This window comes from Symphalangus syndactylus, chromosome 18 (genome assembly GCF_028878055.3).
Source record: "Symphalangus syndactylus isolate Jambi chromosome 18, NHGRI_mSymSyn1-v2.1_pri, whole genome shotgun sequence".
Classification (NCBI taxonomy): Eukaryota; Metazoa; Chordata; class Mammalia; order Primates; family Hylobatidae; genus Symphalangus; species Symphalangus syndactylus.
In genome coordinates this window covers 102,682,254-102,701,095 of record NC_072440.2, presented here as the reverse complement: position 1 = coordinate 102,701,095, position 18,842 = coordinate 102,682,254, and the positions used below count along the sequence as shown (strand labels likewise).

Sequence of the window (18,842 nt, the reverse complement as noted above, 5' to 3'; positions counted from 1 at the left end):
TGGTGCATGCCTGTAATCCCAGCTACTCAGGAGGCTGAGGCAGAAGAATTGCTTAAACCCGGGAGACAGAGGTTGCAGTGAGCTGAGATGGCGCCACTGTACCCCAGCCTGGGTGGCAGAGCAAGACTCCATCTCAAAAAAAAAAAAACCCAAAGCCCCCAAAACTCTTGCCTTTAAGGAGCCTACAATCTAAGGGCAAACCCCGCAATGTCAATGAGTTTTTAAATCTTATTACAGTATTGTGTGTATAAGAAAGTCTTCAATATTACAGACTGGGAGTTTTGCCCATCACAGATCTAACTTCCTTCCTCGTTAGAAGCATTAATGTCTTATATTTATTAAAATACACAAATTCCTCAAAACAGAAATTCACACCATAGTCTTAAGTGAGCTGCCTTGTACTTAGGGCCTACGGTGTTTCATGTCCTAAGCAGTTACGCCACTTGGGTTCAAATCCTTGCTCTTAATTAACACTTACTAGCTTTGTAATCTTGACCACATTACTAACTTCTTTATGCCTAATTTTCCTCAGCTTTGAAACAGAAATACTATCAACCTACCTTAGGGGAGCAAAGTGACTATAAAGTGCTTAAAACAGTGTTTAGTGTGCAGTGAATACCTGGTAATTATGGGCCATTATTCTAACTACAAGCCTATAAAGGCAGGCACCATCATCATCAATTTACAGAAGAGAGTCTGAGGGATTAAGAAATTTGCCAGTGTCCACGAAAAGAAAAGGTAATGCAGCAACGATTCAAAAATTGATTCAGAGCCCATACTTTTTCCATTGTGTCAATAAAATCACATTCAGATTCATTAATATGAAGAAAAACGTATCAGTCTTACTAAAAAATAATGACCAGCGTTAAGACATTATTAAAAGAGATTAAATTTAAACACAACTAAATTCAAGCATACTACTCAATTAAGGTTACAAAGCTTTTACACTAAGAGACAACTTTCAGAGATTCTCTATGTACTATTTTAACTCTCATTTTTAAAAACTGTAATATGCACTTTAGTTTCTGAAATTGTTTATGCATTATGCTGAAGCAATTTACTGAAATTCTACTAGAACTGATGTACAGGAGAGGATAATACGATGTCTAAGATAGAAATTATCTTGTATACACTCAAACTGCCTGGTTCTTATTCCAAGGTCACTGACTTTGTAAATGACAGATTTTGTTCCCGAGTCCCAGAGGGGCTTTGTGAACCCCTCTAACTTTTTCCATTTGCCCCTCCCTCATACCCAAGTTCTTCTTAATGACTCCTAAACATCTTACCTGTAATATTTAAGCCCAGGGTTTGTTTTTGTTTTCAGAGTCTCGCTCTGTGGCCCAGGCTGGAGTGCAGTGGCGCATCTCGGCTCACTGCAACCTTCGCCTCCCGGATTCAGGCGATTCTCCTGCCTCGGCCTCCCGAGTAGCTGGAACTACAGGCACGTGCCACCACGCCTGGCTAATTTTTTTGTATTTTTAGCAGAGACGGGGTTTCACCATGTTGGCCAGGCTAGTCTCCAACTCCTGACCTCAGGTGATCCACCAGCCTTGGCCTCCCAATATGCTGGGATTACAGGCATAAGCCACCACATCCAGCCAAAGCCCAGTTTTTTTGTCTAAATTTTGCTCTTCCCAACACTAAGATCACCAATGACTTCTGCCTCACTTCTTTCTGAAGCCATTTCCCTAAAGTCACCAGTTTTCAACCTGTCATGTACTCTTCAATCTGGACTTTAAAAACTACTCATTTAAGAGATGGAAGGATGTCAGAGCAGAGCAGAGCAGAATGGCTAGGACCTAACGTTACTCTAAAGCCCCAAACTATGAGAACTGGAAGAGACTTAGAAAGTTTAGCCCAAAGCCTTCGGTTTTACAATGACACTGAAAGACAGCTCTAACTGAATGAAATCTTCTCTAACTCCCCTCATCTTAGAGAGTCTGGTCCACTTATAGTTCTTTACTCTTGGATTTTAACATTTTTTTCTGCTTCCACGGTTCAGTAACCTCTTTCAATACCATGATTATCGAAAGGGTTGAGAGTTGTTCACAGAGTTATTTTGAATACATGGTTCAAGTAATTCTGCCCCAACCTACTCTATGAAAGGTTAAAGAAGAGGCTGAGAATATCTGCTCTTTTCTATCAAAAATTTGGCTATCCTTCATGTTACTTTAACTAGTCTTCTATAATCACCAAGTTAGTCTCACCTCCTCTACACCAAATCTTTCTTCCAGTTCACCAAAGGAAAAAAAGAAAACCCTATATTAGCATGCATGTTCAAAAACTTTGGGTGTTACTCTACTTTCCTAGACTCCTTATTAAATTACTAACTCATCACTTACCACTTGTCTTATAACTTCCTTGTCTGTCAGTTCAGATCACAGACTGGTTAGTTAGCACTCAAACCACGAATTCTAGACGCTGCTACCTGTACAGTGGTGCTGACATCTGTAATCCCACGACTCTGGGAGGCCAGGTCATGAGGACTGCTTGAGGCCCGAAGTTCAAGACCAGCCTGGGCATAACAAGACCCCATCTCTACAATAAATAAATAAAACTTTAAAAAAACCAGTTTCCCATCAACCAAATGAGGAAACCCCCCTTACTCCAACCTTCTATAAATGATGATGCCTGCCTTCCTTTCCAGGCTTGTCTCCTGCAACAACTCTACACATGAACTCTGCTCCAGCCACGCCGACACATTGTTCCCTGAAAAAGCCCTATCCCGGATATTCCTTTGGCCTTTAATACTGACACCTCCGCCAGCCTCTTCCCTCAATGTTCACCCCAAAAAAACGATATCTTTGTGAAGCCTTTTCAAAGGTTTCTAATTCCTTCAGACTACATAGCATTGTGTTCATTAACCATCTGATGGGAATATTGTGTTATTTATGTTTGTGTATCTCTCACATGCTCTCTAAATTATAAATCATCAGAGGGCAAAATCCACGGTTCTGTTTTGCTCTTCCCCATATTGCTCAGAGCACAGTGCCTGGCACACAGAAAGCTCTCAATACAGTTGCCAACTTGAAGAAGTGCTTTCTCAAGATATTTTTTATAGGTTGGCCACCAAGCCCCAGTTAGCCTCTTAAGCCATTTTATGAATATTTCATTTATGCCTTAGTGTCTCAGATTCATCAAGCTAAACTATTCTATTTCTTCTCAGTATTTAAAAGAGACCGTCCTAAATTCAGGGGTTGTCCCCATTGAAATGGTCTGTATGAAAGTTCTATTCTAATAACACCTGGTCTCTCTCTCAAGCTACATACCAACTAAGTAAAACTCTTCCCCGACTTACGCCATCATAAAAAGCAGAATTTATAAGAGCCACAAAATAAAACGAATATTCCTTTGGCTCAGAGTCACCTTGCTAGAGAACAAGAGAAACCATGCGGTGATTCTGAATTGCTTCAAGGTAACTAACTGAAAAGTAATAAACTGACAGAAAGAGATTGAAATATGCTGTGAGAGCACCCAAAATACATATATAGAAAACCTTAACATATGGAATTCTTATGAGTCTTCCCTTGGTAACAGATAATGCTGTTAACAGCCATTACCATATGTTACTCAAGTTGAAGTCTACCATTACCTTCAAGTTGGCAAATTTTTTTAATACAAGCAATTCAGTCCAAAAAGCTTTTACAAGTGCTTCTTCAATGCCAAGCAGGGACTGGAAGCTAAGAGCACACGGATGAATACAACAAAGTTTTGACTTCATAAAGTAAATCATCGCACGTTTTCTCCACTTTAGTACACGCTCTTGTCTGCATTACTTTCTTTGCCTCTTTACCAGTTATTTCCATCAGCCATGATTTTGTCCGGACCGCCTGTCATCGTATTAAAAAAGTTTCGTGGATTTTTTTTTTTTTTTAAAACAAGGGGTGGGGAACATATTCCCTGCCCCACCATTCTGATGAGATGAAGAAAGAAGGCTTGGGGGGTCGGGGAGGGGGCCAGGGAGAAATTATTTCTTCCATTCCCTTTTGAAAAATCGCCAGTCTAGTATGCTTGTCTATCAAAGCCCACCTAAAATATGATGTGCACAAACACATCAAAAATAAGTAGGCCTCTTGTAAAAGTGACAAAGAAAGGCAAACCATATCAGATTATTTCCCATTTTATTCATAGAAATGACTCTTTGCAGCACTGAAACATTTAAAAACACTCCTGGATATAATGCTGGTATTTCAATTTTAAAAACTTATCCTACGGATCAAAAGATTCATGCAATGACAAAGCTAAAAATGTTCTCTCTCACTAATAAGGCTGAATCACAGCAGCCACCTACTCCACCCAACAATCGTCCTTGCTAAGACTGGACAGTTCAAAACCTGGAAAGCTTTCCTTGTCTGCTCCACAATGGAAACGAATTCACTTCAACACTAGTGTTTAAGCACAGGTGTGCAACAGCAAGGAAATGTTACTAAATGTTGAAATTTACCAGGACATTGTGTTCTTCAGATACAGCTGTGTCCTTTTCACATTTCCCGAACTCCCCTCCTCTCCTGTTTATGGGGAGTGGGGGGAGCGCAACAGATACTCCTACTTGAAAAATAAAGTATCTGTTCAGATTTTCGAAGTAAATTTCCACTCCTGGGTTTGGGAAAAAATCCCTACTACACTGTCTGTAACAAAAAGGTGCCTGCGCCTTCTTTCAACTGCCTAAAGCTTGTGAACCGACTCAATACATTTAAAGGGCTCACAGATCTCAGGACGCAGTCTCCCCGCACAAGAAACTTAAAAACGCCTTTCAGTCTCGCAGAGGCCTACTTGGATGTTTCCAAGATCTATCGTTTGGAAGCTACCCAGCATCTGGGGGAAAAAAAAAAGGACTTATCCTTGGAAAAGCGGCTTGAGTCTCAAGAACCGGAGGGACAGAGTAGAGAAGTCAGGGCTCACCTGAAACCCTCCACCTCGGCAGACAGTCCGGCAAGCCCCAGCTCACGTTTCTTTCCGTGCCCGCGAAACTCTCAATGAAAAGCAACGCACAAAAGGCCTCCCCTGCTCCCCGCGCCGAGGACTCACCAGGACCGTGGTGCAGATGGATCTCAGCTCGGACTCCACTTTCTCCCGATAGTCCTTAATCAGCTGCAACTTCTTGTCGGAGGTGTCGGTCTTCTGCTCGATGCTAGAGATGACCCTCCAGGCGGACCTGCGGCCCCCGACCACGTTCTTGTAGGCCACGGAGAGCAGGTTGCGCTCCTCGTTGGACAGCTCGGCGCCCTGCTCGGTCACTGCCTTCATGCAGGTGGCCATGTCATCGTAGCGCTCGGCCTGCTCGGCCAGCTTGGCCTTCTGGATCAGCTCAGTCTTCTCCATGGCGGGCGCGGGGCCGGGGCCGGGGCGGAGGGCGAGGAGAGCGAGGGCGAGCGCCGACCCGGAGCGGGAGGAGCCTCGAGAGCTGCGGAGGGGCGGGGCGGCGAGAAGAGAACAAAAAGCAGGGAGGGAGCGCCGTCAGACAATGCGGCCTGCCGCCCGCTTTTGTCTCCCGCACACGCGGCCGCTTAAATTTCCCTCTCCCCCGCCCCCGCCCCCGCTGGGCGCCCGGGGAGGCTGCGGCCCGCGGCTGGAGGAGGCGGGGGCGGCGCAGAGGCCCCGCGCGCAGGGAGCCCGAGCCGCGGCCGCTCCCGCCACCCCCGCCCGGCCGGCCCAAGATGGAAGCGACCGTTGGCCCCGCACCTTCCCGCCCGGAGCCGTCCCTGAGGGCAGCGGCATCGACAGCCGGCTGCTCTCAAGGGCAGCACCTCCGCCCGGCCCTCAATCCCAGCGCGGCTGGAGGAAGCCCGCGGGCCGACCCAGGCGCTCACCTTCACGTCTCCGCGGCCGCGACGCGAGTCCCACCACTTTGATCTGCTTTTGGCTTTAGCTGAGGACCCTCCCGTCTCAGCCTACCCCGGAGCCGAGGGGCGGTCCACTGCCCAATGATGCGCCGAGTTTTCCCCGAGAGTCCCGCCCCCGGCGCGCCGCTGGCCAATGAGGACCGAGCGCGCGGAAGGGGGCGAGGGAGGCGGAGCGGGAGGGAACGCGGAGGCTAGGAGGGTGGGTCGGCGCGGGGAAGTTCGGTTGGCCGGCAGGCTGCGGCTTCGGCCACGGGGTTTCCTCCAATTAGATCCAGGGTAAAAGGACGTCACTGTTGCCATGGCGATGCCGTTACCAACTCCCCTCAGCCTCCCCGCCACCCCGGCACTTCTGGGTGCGGCACGAGACCCAGAGGCGCGCACGACCTTCGAGGCGGCGGCTGCGTCTCCCGCTGCGGATGGTGCATTGCATCTCAAGGGCTCTGGCCGAGGCTGGACTTCGAAGGGTGACATATTCAGCTGTTGTAGAGCACAGGGGCCTTTCTTTCCTCCACCTTTCTATCCGTGACAAACGTTTGGATCCCAAGACACTAAACCCAGACCTTAATGACGTTGCCATTGGGGCTCCAAATTAAGCAAACCGCATCCCATTAAAGAATTGATTCCTGGGGACAGTGGCTTCAGTATGGCATTTACGTGATAAATTCAAGTTTTCGGATGGGCATCCTAAAAGAAAAAATTCCCTTGTGAAAAGGTAGGTCCCAGAAGATCCAGGGGATTTTCTGTGACAATGCCAAGTATTGTGGTTTTCTTTAAAATGAGACATGACATTAAGCACAATTTGCAGGAAAACACCTATAACTACCCCTCCCCAGCCTCCCAAAAAAACCCTGCCCATAACAGCTCTCCCCCCAAAAAAGCGATTTTTATGTATCTTTCAGGCTTTCCAGGTTATGCATCTAAATACATCATTTTTCTCATCGTTGTCACATGTGCACACGCTTTTTGTTTCTGGTATTATTTGTGAGAGGACACTTGAAAAGCTGAAACCCTCTCCCTGGATATTGATTTCTGATTTTCTCCTCCTGGGGCACACCCTGCTGAAGTGAGAAAGATTCCCCCAGGCCCCTCCCATTCAGGGTCATCCCTGGCAGCTCCCTTTCCTTTTAAACCATTCCTGTCTCTCCTGGCACTTCCTCAGTTCCCCAACTCCATCCAGGTAGGGTGACTGCCCTGCCCGTCTGGCGCGTGGCCTCTGTGCCATCTTAAGATGAGAATTGCCCTCTGGGTTCACGCTGCTATGATCCCGATTCCAGCAGGTCTAAGGAGGATGGATCGTAGAAGGCCCAAGAATGCCACAGGCAAGAAAGAATTTCCCATTCTCAGTGGAGACTGGAGCAAATCCGGAGAATCTCTAGAATGGGAGCTCTGAGAGTGCAGACAGATGGGAGGAGAAGGTGACGACTTTCCAGAAATTCAGACTCCCTCTTGACGGCCCCTCCCTGTCCTGACTTGTGAAGGTTGCTTTGTGCTTTGACAGACAGGAGCGGCCTGGATTGGAAAGGGCCTGTGTCTTAATGCAGAAATGCCGTACTATGTTCCAGCCTTCTAATGGAGGGCCCTGCTGTTATTTCTGGAATCCCTGGGGCCCCGCTACAGACACATGAGTGTTTATGGCCCTGTGGGCTGGGGTGGAGCTGGACACTGAGAAATCCCAATGGAAAGAATTTGCATGTGGAAGGTCAGATAAAATGCCTTCTGTATGACCAGTGAATTTCAAGCTCACCAAAATTAGAGGCAACCCGGGCAAGGGGAGAAGCCAGTGGAGGTGGATGGGGGATGGAGACCCTGGAGAGGAAATTGTCAGGGGATGGAACCTCTGTGGTAGAGAGAGGGGCTACCAGAAGGAGCAAGCACACTAAATTCTTTGTCGGAAAGTCTAGGCTGTGCTGTGGTCTCCCCCAGTGACCTTGGGCAAGTTTTTGCTGCTTTCTGTACCTTAGTCTCTGAAATTTCTGCTTTCATTCAATCAAATATTTATTGAACACCAACTCATCTAGTTGCAATCATCTGGAATCATGGGTAAAAACTGCTTCCAACCAATGACACAGTATAAAATTGCATTTTAGAAAGATTCAGAGGACCCTCTGCATAGCTAAAGGCTTCTGTGCCTGAAAGAACTCGGGTTGGAGAGAAATAAGGCTCTGAGAACTTGAAGTCCCTGGACACAGAAAGAGCTAACATGTGTTGAGTGATTGCATGTGTCAAGCACTATTTTAAGTCTTTTGCAAGAATTAACTTATCCAATCTGCTTAATGCCACTACAAAGTAGGTGTTATTATGCTCACCATCTCTATTTCACAGACAAGGAAATTAAGGCACAGGGTGGTCAAGCATGACGTACAGGGCCACACAGCTAGAGAGCGGCAGAACTTGGATATGGACCCCATGCAGTTTGGGTGCCAAAGCTCATCTTTTTAACCACTGCTGAGGCTGCCTCACCAAGTCTCCCCAGATCTCTGCTAGATGCTGTAGAGATCCTAGGACAAATCAGACCAGCGTCTGTCTTCTAGGAGTTGCACCCTAGTAAATATGAAACCTGTTAAGCATCACATCCAACATACTGGGAAGAAGTGCAGGGAACAGACAGCTAGCAAAGGGAGTACTGAGAAATTACTACTTTATTTGTAAAGTTCTTATTATTTTTTCTAAGTTACCTGGTATGAAGAAGCTCCTGGAACAAAAAAGGGCACGTTAACATGGAGGTTTTTGCCATGTTGCCTACACTTGTCTGGAACTCTTGGGCTCAAGCAATCCACCCACCTCGACCTCCCAAAGTGTTGGGATTACAGACATGAGCCACTGTGCCCAGCTGGGACTATTTTTATAGATTACAGGTAGAGGGAACTGAGTTTCAGAGAAGATCAAGGTATCCAAGGTCAAATCACATATAAATAGCAGGGCTGGAATTTAGGGTCTTCTGGCTCCACGTTTCAGAATGCATGTAGTCCCAGCTACCTGGGAGGCTGAGATGGGAGGATCGCCTGAGGCCGGAAGGTCGAGGCTGGCGTGAGCCATGATTGCACCACTGCACTCCAGCCTAGGCAACAGAGTGAGACCCTGTCTCAAAAATCATCATCATCGTGATCACCATCATCATCATCGCTACATCAAAGAGTTGTTTGGAGATTAGATGAGCTGTCACATAGGAAAATGCTGAGCATATAGCAAGTGTTCAGTAAGTAGTGTTTTCTTTTTTCCTTCTTTCCCTCTGCTTGGGGATGGGGTACGGCACTGGGGGGAAGCTATCCTGTGCAAGGAGCCTTAGAACTTTATTAAATGTTTAGTGAAAGCTTATCTCTTGAATCATTGTTGTAATTAGTGCAGTTAATGGTCTACAGGATAGCTACATTCCATGTACATTTCAGAATGAATGAGTCCTTCAGGTTGAGCTCATTCTCATAAATTGTTTCAGTGATTTATTTGCTCAGACCAGTGGATCACCAGAAACTTCTTCCTTTCCTGCCATACGGCAGCTAGTTTAGTGACAAGCAAACATTTGAGTGGGACTTTTCACCCAAACTCTTCATATAATTATTATCGGTGCTTCTGTGCAGTGGGCAGATAAAGAGTTACCGCCCCCCCCCACCCGGCCTGTGGGTGCTAAATGAGGTTTCGTAGAGTCACAGACAGGCGGGGAAATCAAGGGAGCCTGGTCAAGAAAGTTTTTCTACATATTCCTTAGTTTGAAACTTGATTCACTTTGTTCAGGGTGATGGTTAGTTGTATGTGTCAACTTGGTGGGTCACAATGCCCAGATACTTAGTCAAATACTATTCTGGGTGTTTCTGTGAGGGTGTTTTTGGATGAGATTAACATTTAAATCGGTGGACTTTGTTGTTGGTGGTGGTTTCTTTGGTTTTGTTTTTTGAGACAGAGTCTCGCTCTGTCACCCAGGCTGGAGTGCAGTGGTGTGATCTTGGCTCGCTGCAGCCTCCACCTCCCTGGTTCAAGCGATTCTCCTGCCTCAGCCTCCCGAGTGGCTGGAATTATAGGCGTGAACCACCATGCCTGGCTAATTTTTGTATTTTTAGTAGAGATGGGGTTTCATCATGTTGGCCAGGCTGGTCTTGAACTCCTGACCTCAAGTGATCCACCTGCCTCGGCCTCCCAAAGTGCTAGGATTACAGGCATGAGCCACTGTGCCTGGCCTAAATCGGTAGACTTTGAATAAGCAGTTTGCACTCCCTAATGTGGGTGGGCCTCATCAGATCAGAAACCTGAAAAGAACACACAAAGAGCATCCTTATTTGAGCAAGAGGGAATTCTCCAGCAGACTGCCTTCAGACTCCATCTGAAGCACCGGCCCTTCCTGGGTCCCCCGCAGATGCCTTTAGAACTCGAAAGAGAACATGAGCTCTCCTGGGTCTACAGCCTGCTGGCCTGCAGGTTTTGAACTTGCCAGCATCCATAACTGTGTGAGCAAATTCCTTATAATAAATCTCTCTCTCTCCACACATACACATACATATAAATACATGTGTGTATTCTGTTGAATGCATTTAGTAACCTTTTTTTTTTTTTTTTTTTTTTTACCCAACAAATGATATGGATATCTTTTTTTTTTTTTTTTTAAATGGAGCCTCACTCTGTTGCCCAGGCTGGAGTGCAGTGGCATCATTTCGGCTCACTGCAACCTTTACTTCCTGGGTTCAAGCAATTCTTCTGCCTCAGGCTCCTAAGTAGCTGGGACTACAGGCACATGCCACCACGCCTGGCTAATTTTTGTATTTTTTGGTAGAGATGGGGTTTCACCATGTTGGTCAGGCTGGTCTTGAACCCCTGACCACAGGTGATCCGCCCACCTTGGCTTCCCAAAGTGGCTGGGAATACAGGTGTTAGCCACCACGCCTGGCCAGATATGGATATCTTTTAATAGCTTTTAATGTGTGTCTGCAACATATCAGTCTCTCTTCTCTCCCTTACCAGACCATGAGCCTCTTGAGGGTAAGGGCTTTTTTGTTTTGTTTTGTTTTGTTTTGTTTTTATCTGTATTCGGTGAACGCTCAACAGCTGGGTAAACTTAGGTATTATAGTTCCCACTGGCTGACTAAACTGATGCTCAGAGAGGTTCAATTACCTATCCCAATTGGTAAACTTTAGAGTTAAGACTTAAAAACAGGTCTGTCTGATTTTAATCTTCTACTACAACAAACAAGAACCTGTGCTACCTGTAATAGAAGACAGAAGTTCCAGTGTTCGCTGGCCTGGGAACAATGTTTAGTTATTTGAGGCTGGTGGGTGGCTCAATATATATCTACCCGTGAGTCAGCAGATGATTTTATTTTCATACGGAAGGCTCTGTTTTTACGCTCAACACATCCAGCAGCGAGAGAGGTGCCTCCTTGTCCCTTGTCTGTTCCCTTTAACTGTCTGCATGGTTCCCCTCCTCTCCCACTGCCACCATCAGACTGCTACCTCCCAGTGGGAGAAGTTACATCTGACCTCTATGTCCCTGGTGACTTTGCCGGGCCACAGAAGGCATTCAGTGAAGGCTTGTTTGGAGAGTGGATCCAGACCATTCAGGACGCGTTTCCAATAACGCTGACCATTGGCATTGTGTGCTTAGTATGGGCCCAACCATATACAGAGTCACTAGAATAGTAAAGCCACAGAAGGAAAGCACGCAAGGCAGAGCTGTGTCTCCAGCAGATGTTCCGTAGATACAGGATTGCGTCTGCTCGGAAGAGTACACTCAGAACCTTAAAGCCAGCACAGAAGGGGTCCCTGAGCCATCAGAAAGCTGTCACAAGATCACACACTGATGCTCACACATGCAAGACTTAGAGGAGTGTTCTCCAAGCCCTCACTCAGACTCAATTTCCTGTTAATTCATTCCACAAAATATCTAAAGGTCTTCAACGTGCCAGATGCTGTCCTAAGGGCTGGAGTTTCCAGCATGATTAAGACACAGTCTGTGCTTAGAAGGAGCTTGACGGAGAGCACAGAGGTGGGTGCCTAACCTGGAGGTCAGCAAAGGCAGGGAAGATCCCCTTTCTCTTCGGTTGCAAGATGTTCAGTTACCGGGTTTCCTGGTCCACAGCAGTCTAGAAGTGGCTACTTAGAAATTGGGAGCAGAATTAGTCCCGACACTTCCTCTGAAATCTACTCCACATTTCTGCAGATGATTTTGAGTAGAGTAACATCTAGGGCTTTGGGGAGCCCATTTCTGTGGTCTATGCAAGGCATCAGTGGACAAGGCAGAGACAACAAACCCATAAAGAGCTCATGAAAAATCCAGAGAGGCCAGGGCTAATTAGTGTTGGGGTACATGGCCCATATGTCCCAGGCAGGCCCTAGGTATGCAGCAATTAGCCTTAATCATCACAAAAAAAAATGGTCATTATGTTTCATATTTTTATGCTTCATATTATATGTAGACATATACCTTCTCTCTCTCTCTCTCTCTCTCTCTCTCTCTCTCTCTCTGGACATAGATGACAGTTGGGACTTTTTTAAGTTTTGGTACATAATCATCTCCCTAATTATGACTCATCTTCAGACAATTCGAGATAGTTGAAGAGATGAATGACCACAAAACAGCTAGAGAACAATGCACACAGGAGTTGATTGTGTGCTTCTCACAATAAGTGCTATGGGAGTTGAGAGAAGGGAGACATGAGTGTGGGCTCAGGCACCAGAAGGCTATGGAGTGAAAGGGACGCCTGTGGGGACAGCCACTGAGGTCATGCCAGTCTGTGTTTCCATCCTTCCTGCTGCCCGGTGGAGGGGTCCCTGGGAAGGGGAGGAAGGCACAGCTGTTTCTGCTTGTGCTGGAGTTGCGTTTGGACAGGGCTGACTCCCGAAAAGGTGGATCTGGATACAATGTCAGAATGTGACCAGCCAGGAGAGCTAGGCAGCCATGGTGCAGAGGACTCTTCTGCCTCTCCCCCTCCTGCCCTAACCAGCTCAGCACCAAGCACATGGGCACTTTAAAAGCACAGGCCATGCTGGGAGACTCGCTGTGCTACCCTCAACCCCTTCAGCAGGAGCAGCTCTGTAAACAACGCAAGTGTGACCTTCATTTTGCTTTGTGACTTAAAACCCTTCACCGTTATTCAGCTGCAGCTCAGCATGGTGGTTGGACTCATGAGCCAGATGACCTGGGTTCAAATCATGGCTGCACTACTCACAAGATATGTGACTTTGGGCAGGTCAGCTGGCCACTCTGTGCCTCAGTTTCCCCATTTGTAAAATGGGGATGCTGGTAGTAAGAGTCCTACCCCGTAGGGTTGTTAGGAAGCTCCAGGGAGGAAGGCTGTTGAGGAGCTCCCCGACTCCTCTCCTGTCTTCTCTCCTGGCTCCATTCCTTCTCTCTGCTTCAGCCTCTTCTGGGCTTTGCTCTGCTGCCATCTTCCCCTGGCTACCTGTGCATCTCTCAGGTCTTCGAGGAAATGGCACTTTCTCCATGGGGTGTTCTAGGGCTCTGAGCCCCTCTCAGCTAGGTGAGCCTCCTCCATCCTGGACTCCCCAAGCAGGTAGTTACTTGATGTTGCTTCCCTTGGTCCACTTGTCCAATAGCTGAAGGTATCTCAGAGAGGGGGTGCTACGTCCATGTGATTTGCCTGTGTAGCCCCAGTGCCTAGCAGAGTGCTTAGCAGATACGCTGGGTGCCAAGAAAGCAATGGCAAAATGGACGAATTCATAAAGGATGGAAGGAGGAGTCATAGGCCAGTGCACAGTGCCCAAAGGACAGAGCTGAGGCTGCTGGTCAGGACAGCTTCAGGCTCTGGCCAGGCTCCAGCACACAGCTGGAGGCACCCGTGACTCTAGCTGGGAGGGGCTGGAAGATCCAGGCAGCCCCTGACCGCCCTCCTTCCCCTTAGTCATGTCCAGTTCTGTAAACACATTCTCAACTGCACCAGAAGTCCTGGCAGTTAAGAGAACCCAGTGAAGAAACCTTTTGCAGAGAGAGAAAATAACCCTTTTGAATGTGATCAATCACGCTGATTTATTTGGATGATTTCTCTTCTGGATTTTCTTAAACCAGGGAAAACCCAAGTAAGATGTTTGGGGCCCTCATTCATCTAGACAAAACACATAAAAGCTTGTTATATCAAAAGCCACCCCTGGAAAAAAAAGGAGTTTCGCCAACCCACTCAGCTATTAACATGAGATGCTCTCTGCCTGCAGACAGCAATTGCTATAATTGATGCAAACGATCCCAGCCACACTCCCTGATCCTGGTTCTGAAACTCAGAGATGCAGCTGACCAGACTGACGTGGCCAGCCTCACTCTGAAAGATCCTGCAGCAGGCAAATTGCTGGAATGTGTTCAGACGGAATCCAGCTGCTACAACCGTCACACAAACTTCCTGAAATAGAGGACAAAAGGTAGCAACTTGTCGCTTCTTGAGCCAAGAGATTTAGAACATGAGACCAAATGAGAGAGATTAAAATAAAAAATGCAAGAAGTCAGTGAAATGAGGATTTAGCTCACCAGGCCAAAGCAGGCAGTCTTGGGTCTTTGCTGGACAGTTGTAGCTGCCATATAAGCTGTCCCTGCCAGGGCTGGGATCTGGAGGCTGATGCTGAAACTTTGGCCTGGAAGTGATGCTGATGAAGCAGGGCTCCGACAGCCCCTACACTCTCAGAGGTCTGGGCAGCACAGATGAAATTATCACTCCAAGATCCTTAAAGCGTCATTAGCTGAATTTTTTAGAACACTAGTAAACACCTAGTAGATGCTCAGAAAATGCATGTTTTCCTTCCCTTTCCCGAATTCCAGGGGCCTAGCTTGGTCTGTGTTAATTACTATATCAGAGTCTTTATTTGCAAGTGAAAGAAACCAACTCTAGTGGATTTAAATATAAGACTCTTAACTTCTTACTGATTGTGAGGAAGGCTGGTGAAGCAGGCTTATAGAATGAGCAGGCGCTGGGAGGGTGTGCAGCTAGAACCATGGCCAAAATCACCCTGCAGACCTCTCCCAGGGAGATCCCTGTTGCTTCTGCCACTGAACAGCAGACATCCGACCATGCTGCACTGACTCCGTGGCACCAGGTCCTGGAACCTGGATGCCGACACGGTCCAGGACCCTCTACTCTCATTGAAATCCATGACACTAAGCCTTGCTGCTGCCCCACAAACGAATTCTCCACAGTCCCTGCTGCTTTGGGTCATTCACTCCAGATTCAAAATCCCTGGCTGTGGTGTCTGGCCAGGTCTGAGTCACGTGCCACGCCAAGGTTCAAGATAAGCTAGGGGGAGTAAGTATCTAGAATGTACACCTTTCAAAGAGAAAAGTGGGCTCCACTTCCCACTAAGGTTCATAAAGTGGGGAATTCTTCCAACAAAGAAAGGGGCTTCAGAGGCTGGGCAGCCTGAAAATAGCACATCCCCTGCAGTTATACTTGGGTTTCCAGTCTACGTGGCAGAAAAAAAATCAAAAGCCATGCATGGACAGTGTGCAAAAGCTGGGGCCTGGGAAAAGCCTTAGCCTGGATCTCATCTTTCTCTTTCTGGAAAAGGTTGGGGGAGCTTTGCTGTCATTGATGCCCCTACCTGGAAGGCTTTTCCCTCCCCAGATTTGCCCTCCTCCGTGACCCACAAAGATCTCTCTCTTGTTGAAGGTGCGATTCTACCTCTAGATTGCATCACACTTTTTAGAAATGAATTACTTCATTTATGTAGGTCTTGTTAAGCTCACCCAGGATGAGGACAAAACTCGTATTCATTAAACAGTTAATAAACATTCACTGAGTGTCTGCTAGGCCTTGGGGAGACCTAGGGGACAAAGACATGGCCTATCCCTTTGAGAAGAAGGTCACATCGGGTACCAAGTGTGTGGAGGTGTGAAGGCTTTGCAGAGGAGGTGACTTATTTAAATGGGTCTAAAGATGTCCCCAGCCATTGGTAGTGGGAGAGGTGCATCCCAGAGAGAAGGAACAGAATGTACAGGGCAAGGAGCCATGAGAAGGCGTGGTGGTTTTGGAACAGATTTGTTGGGATATGGTGTGCGTGTGGGCAGCAGGCAAGGAGGTGGGAGGTGAGGTTGCTGCTGAAGATTGGGACCACATGGCTGGGCACGGTGGCTCACGCTTGTAATCCCAGCACTTTGGGAGGCCGAGGTGGGTGGATCACGACATCAGGAGTTCGAGACCAGCCTGGCCAAGATGGTGAAACCCCATCTCTACTAAAAATACAAGAATTAGCCGGGCGTGGTGGTGGGTGCCTGTAATCCCAGCTACTTGGAAGGCTGAGGCAGGAGAATCACTTGAACCTGGGAGGTGGAGGTTGCAGTGAGCCGAGATCACGCCACTGCACTCCAGCCTGGGCGACAGAGACTCCATCTCAAACAAAACAAAACAAAACAAAGATTAGGATCACATTCCTTTTACCCCAATCTTTAAAACCTGCTGAATTTTTTTTTTTAACCCATTGAGTTTTACATTTTGTTTTATTTTCTTATTTTTGTAGAGACAGAGGTCTTGCTATGTTGCCCAGACTGGTCTCAAGCTCCTGGCCTCAAGCAATCCTCCTTCCTCAGCCTCCAAAAGTGCTGGGATTACAGGTGTGAGTCACTGCGCCTGGCCTGAAACCACATTCTATTGAGTATCTCCCTGAGGAAAAGACATTGTATCCTGAGACCATTAGAAATCATCAGATACTTTTTAAATTGATTTTTTATTGTGATAAATATACATAACATAAAATTTACCATGTAAACCATTTTTAAGTGTACAGTCCAGTGGCATTAAATACATTCAAAATGCTGTGCAGCCGGCACCACCATCCATCTCCAGAACTCTTTCATCTTGTAAAACTGAAACTCTGCACCCATTTAACACTAATCCCCCATGCTACCCTCCCCCTAGTTCCTGGCAACTGCCACCATCCTACTTTCTGTCTCTATCATCAATGCTTTTAAGCCCGAGGGGCACCTGATGGGATTTTTAAGAAAAGTCCCCCCAGCTACATTGTAAAGGATAGGTTGGAGGACTTGGAGTAGGAGGCGGCTGCAGAGAAGTTCAGAGGTGACGATGACAGTGGCAGTGGGGTGGGGGGTGTGTGCAGGAGGGTGGCGAGAGAGATTGCAGAGATATTGATTAGATGCGCAAGTCAAGAGGCATCCAAGGTCACTCCAAGGCATCTTTTTATTATTATTAGTTTTTTATGTTTTTGAGACAGAGTCTCACTCTGTTGCCCAGGCTGGAGTGCAGTGGCGTGATCTGGGCTCACTGCCACCTCCGCCTCCTGGGTTCAAACAATTCTCCTGCCTCAGCCTCCTGAGTAGCTGGGACTACAGGTGCGTGCCACCATTCCCAGCTAATTTTTATATTTTTAGTAGAGACAGGATTTCAACATCTTGGCCAGACTGGTTTTGAACTCCTGGCCTCAAGTGATCTGCCCGCCTTGGCCTCCCAAAATGCTGGGATTATAGACGTCAGCCACTGCACTCGGCCTGAGGCGTCTTTTTCTATTTTATTTTCACGATGTTAACCCCCACACCCATTCTTGTGTGAGACAGAGAGGCGATTATGATTGTACAGGAGTTTTACATAATCCTCTGATCCTATCAATTCATAAATATTTTAAAATTACAGCCTGTTTAGATGGTGAAGGACATCCTCCCATATCATTCCCGTAAGATGTGTGAGAGGACTTTAGGGCAAATTTGACCATTGCATGCTCTAATCCATTTTATAAAAGAGAAATCATTTACAAAAGTAGTTTATGGTCACGAAATGAGCAATGACAATTCAGAACAGTTCCTGTGCTAAGAAAAATTATCTGAAGCTTGCATTCAAAAGACAACTGACTAAACACAGGATCTGAAGTGATCAGAAGACCTGGGTTCCAGTCCAGTCTGCCACGAACTCGGTGACCCTGGGAGAGCGGCTTAACTTCTCTGCATCTCTGTTTCCTCTTTAGCACAGTGGTTGCTGTGAGGATTAAATGAGACGCTTTGTGTAAAGCCCTGCGCAGCGTGTGACCCACAGTGAGTGCTCAGTTCATAGTGGTTGCTGTTGTCTGTTATGATAACACTGATCATCATCATTATCTCCAAAGACGCCCTGCGCTTTGCAGTTGTTCTTTTTTTTTTTTTTTTTCTTTTTTGAGGCGGAGTCTCACTCTGTCCCCCAGGCTGGAGTGCAGTGGCAGGATCTCCACTCACTGCAAGCTCCGCCTCCCAGGTTCACGCCATTCTCCTGCCTCAGGCTCTTGAGTGGCTGGCACTACAGGCGCCCACCACCACATTCGGCTAATTTTTTGTATTTTTAGTAGAGACGGCGTTTCACTGTGTTAGCCAGGATGGTCTCTATCTCCTGACCTCGCGATCCGCCCGCCTCAGCCTCCCAAAGTGCTGGGATTACAGGCGTGAGCCACCTTGCCCGGCCTGCGGTTGTTCTTGAGAGGGAGATGGAACTGTCCATTCCTGGTTGTTCTGAAGAGAGTGTCCCACCCTCCCTGCAGGGCCTCCCCTGTCCCTGTAGACTCAGCCTCAGCTTTTCTGGAGTGTAACATTTCCGCCAGCCTCATTGTCTTCCTTTCTCGCTTCTCCCAACTTACTCTGGTCCCAGATCACCCTGCCTAGTTTTCCCTAGCAGCTGTGCTGTTTCCTTTTCTACCCCAGTGATGCCAAAATCTCCTCTGAATCTGGGCGCACTGGAGGTAGAGTAGGGGTGAGACCCTCTTCTCTCTCCTCTCTCAGGCCATAGACCCCTCCCTGAAGCTCCTCTGCCCCTCTCTCTGAGCCTCAGAGCCTTCCTTGCCACTCGGAGCTCGCCTTTGGGTGCCCTCTTGAAAGCTGTGTTCTGGGTACAGAATCTTGTCTACAGCCTCAGATAATGGGACTTTCCCTGTGGGAGGCCAGGCTGAGGGACACCACGGAGTTCTCAGGGGGCCGCTGGGCTGTGATTAGGTGCAGGGCTGACATCTGTATTTGAAACACAGAGTGGGCCAGTGTGAACTCTATTGATTGAGAAGAGACACAGGTGCTAGAGTGAAGGTGCATGGATTGGAGGCATCTTGGAAACC

General features: G+C 47.4%; 1 protein-coding gene and 1 long non-coding RNA gene across 3 annotated transcripts in view; one reads left to right on the top strand and one right to left on the bottom strand.

The window, feature by feature from the left end:
- Nucleotides 1-5,957, bottom strand: part of YWHAQ (tyrosine 3-monooxygenase/tryptophan 5-monooxygenase activation protein theta) — a 47,053-nt gene extending 41,096 nt beyond the window's left edge. Inside the window, exons 1-2 of the mRNA XM_055252143.2 lie at nucleotides 5,811-5,957; nucleotides 5,029-5,404 (exon numbers count right to left, since the gene is read on the bottom strand). Of these exons, the coding sequence (XP_055108118.1) occupies nucleotides 5,029-5,322 (294 nt within the window). The 5' untranslated portion in view covers nucleotides 5,323-5,404; nucleotides 5,811-5,957. The remainder of the gene's footprint in view (nucleotides 1-5,028; nucleotides 5,405-5,810) is intronic.
- A 7,728-nt stretch (nucleotides 5,958-13,685) lies between these two features.
- Nucleotides 13,686-18,842, top strand: part of LOC134733614 (uncharacterized) — a 74,793-nt gene continuing 69,636 nt past the window's right edge. For both annotated transcript variants that reach the window (XR_010117270.1, XR_010117269.1), the window contains exons 1-2: nucleotides 13,686-13,862; nucleotides 16,281-16,374. This is a non-coding gene — a long non-coding RNA (uncharacterized lncRNA). The remainder of the gene's footprint in view (nucleotides 13,863-16,280; nucleotides 16,375-18,842) is intronic.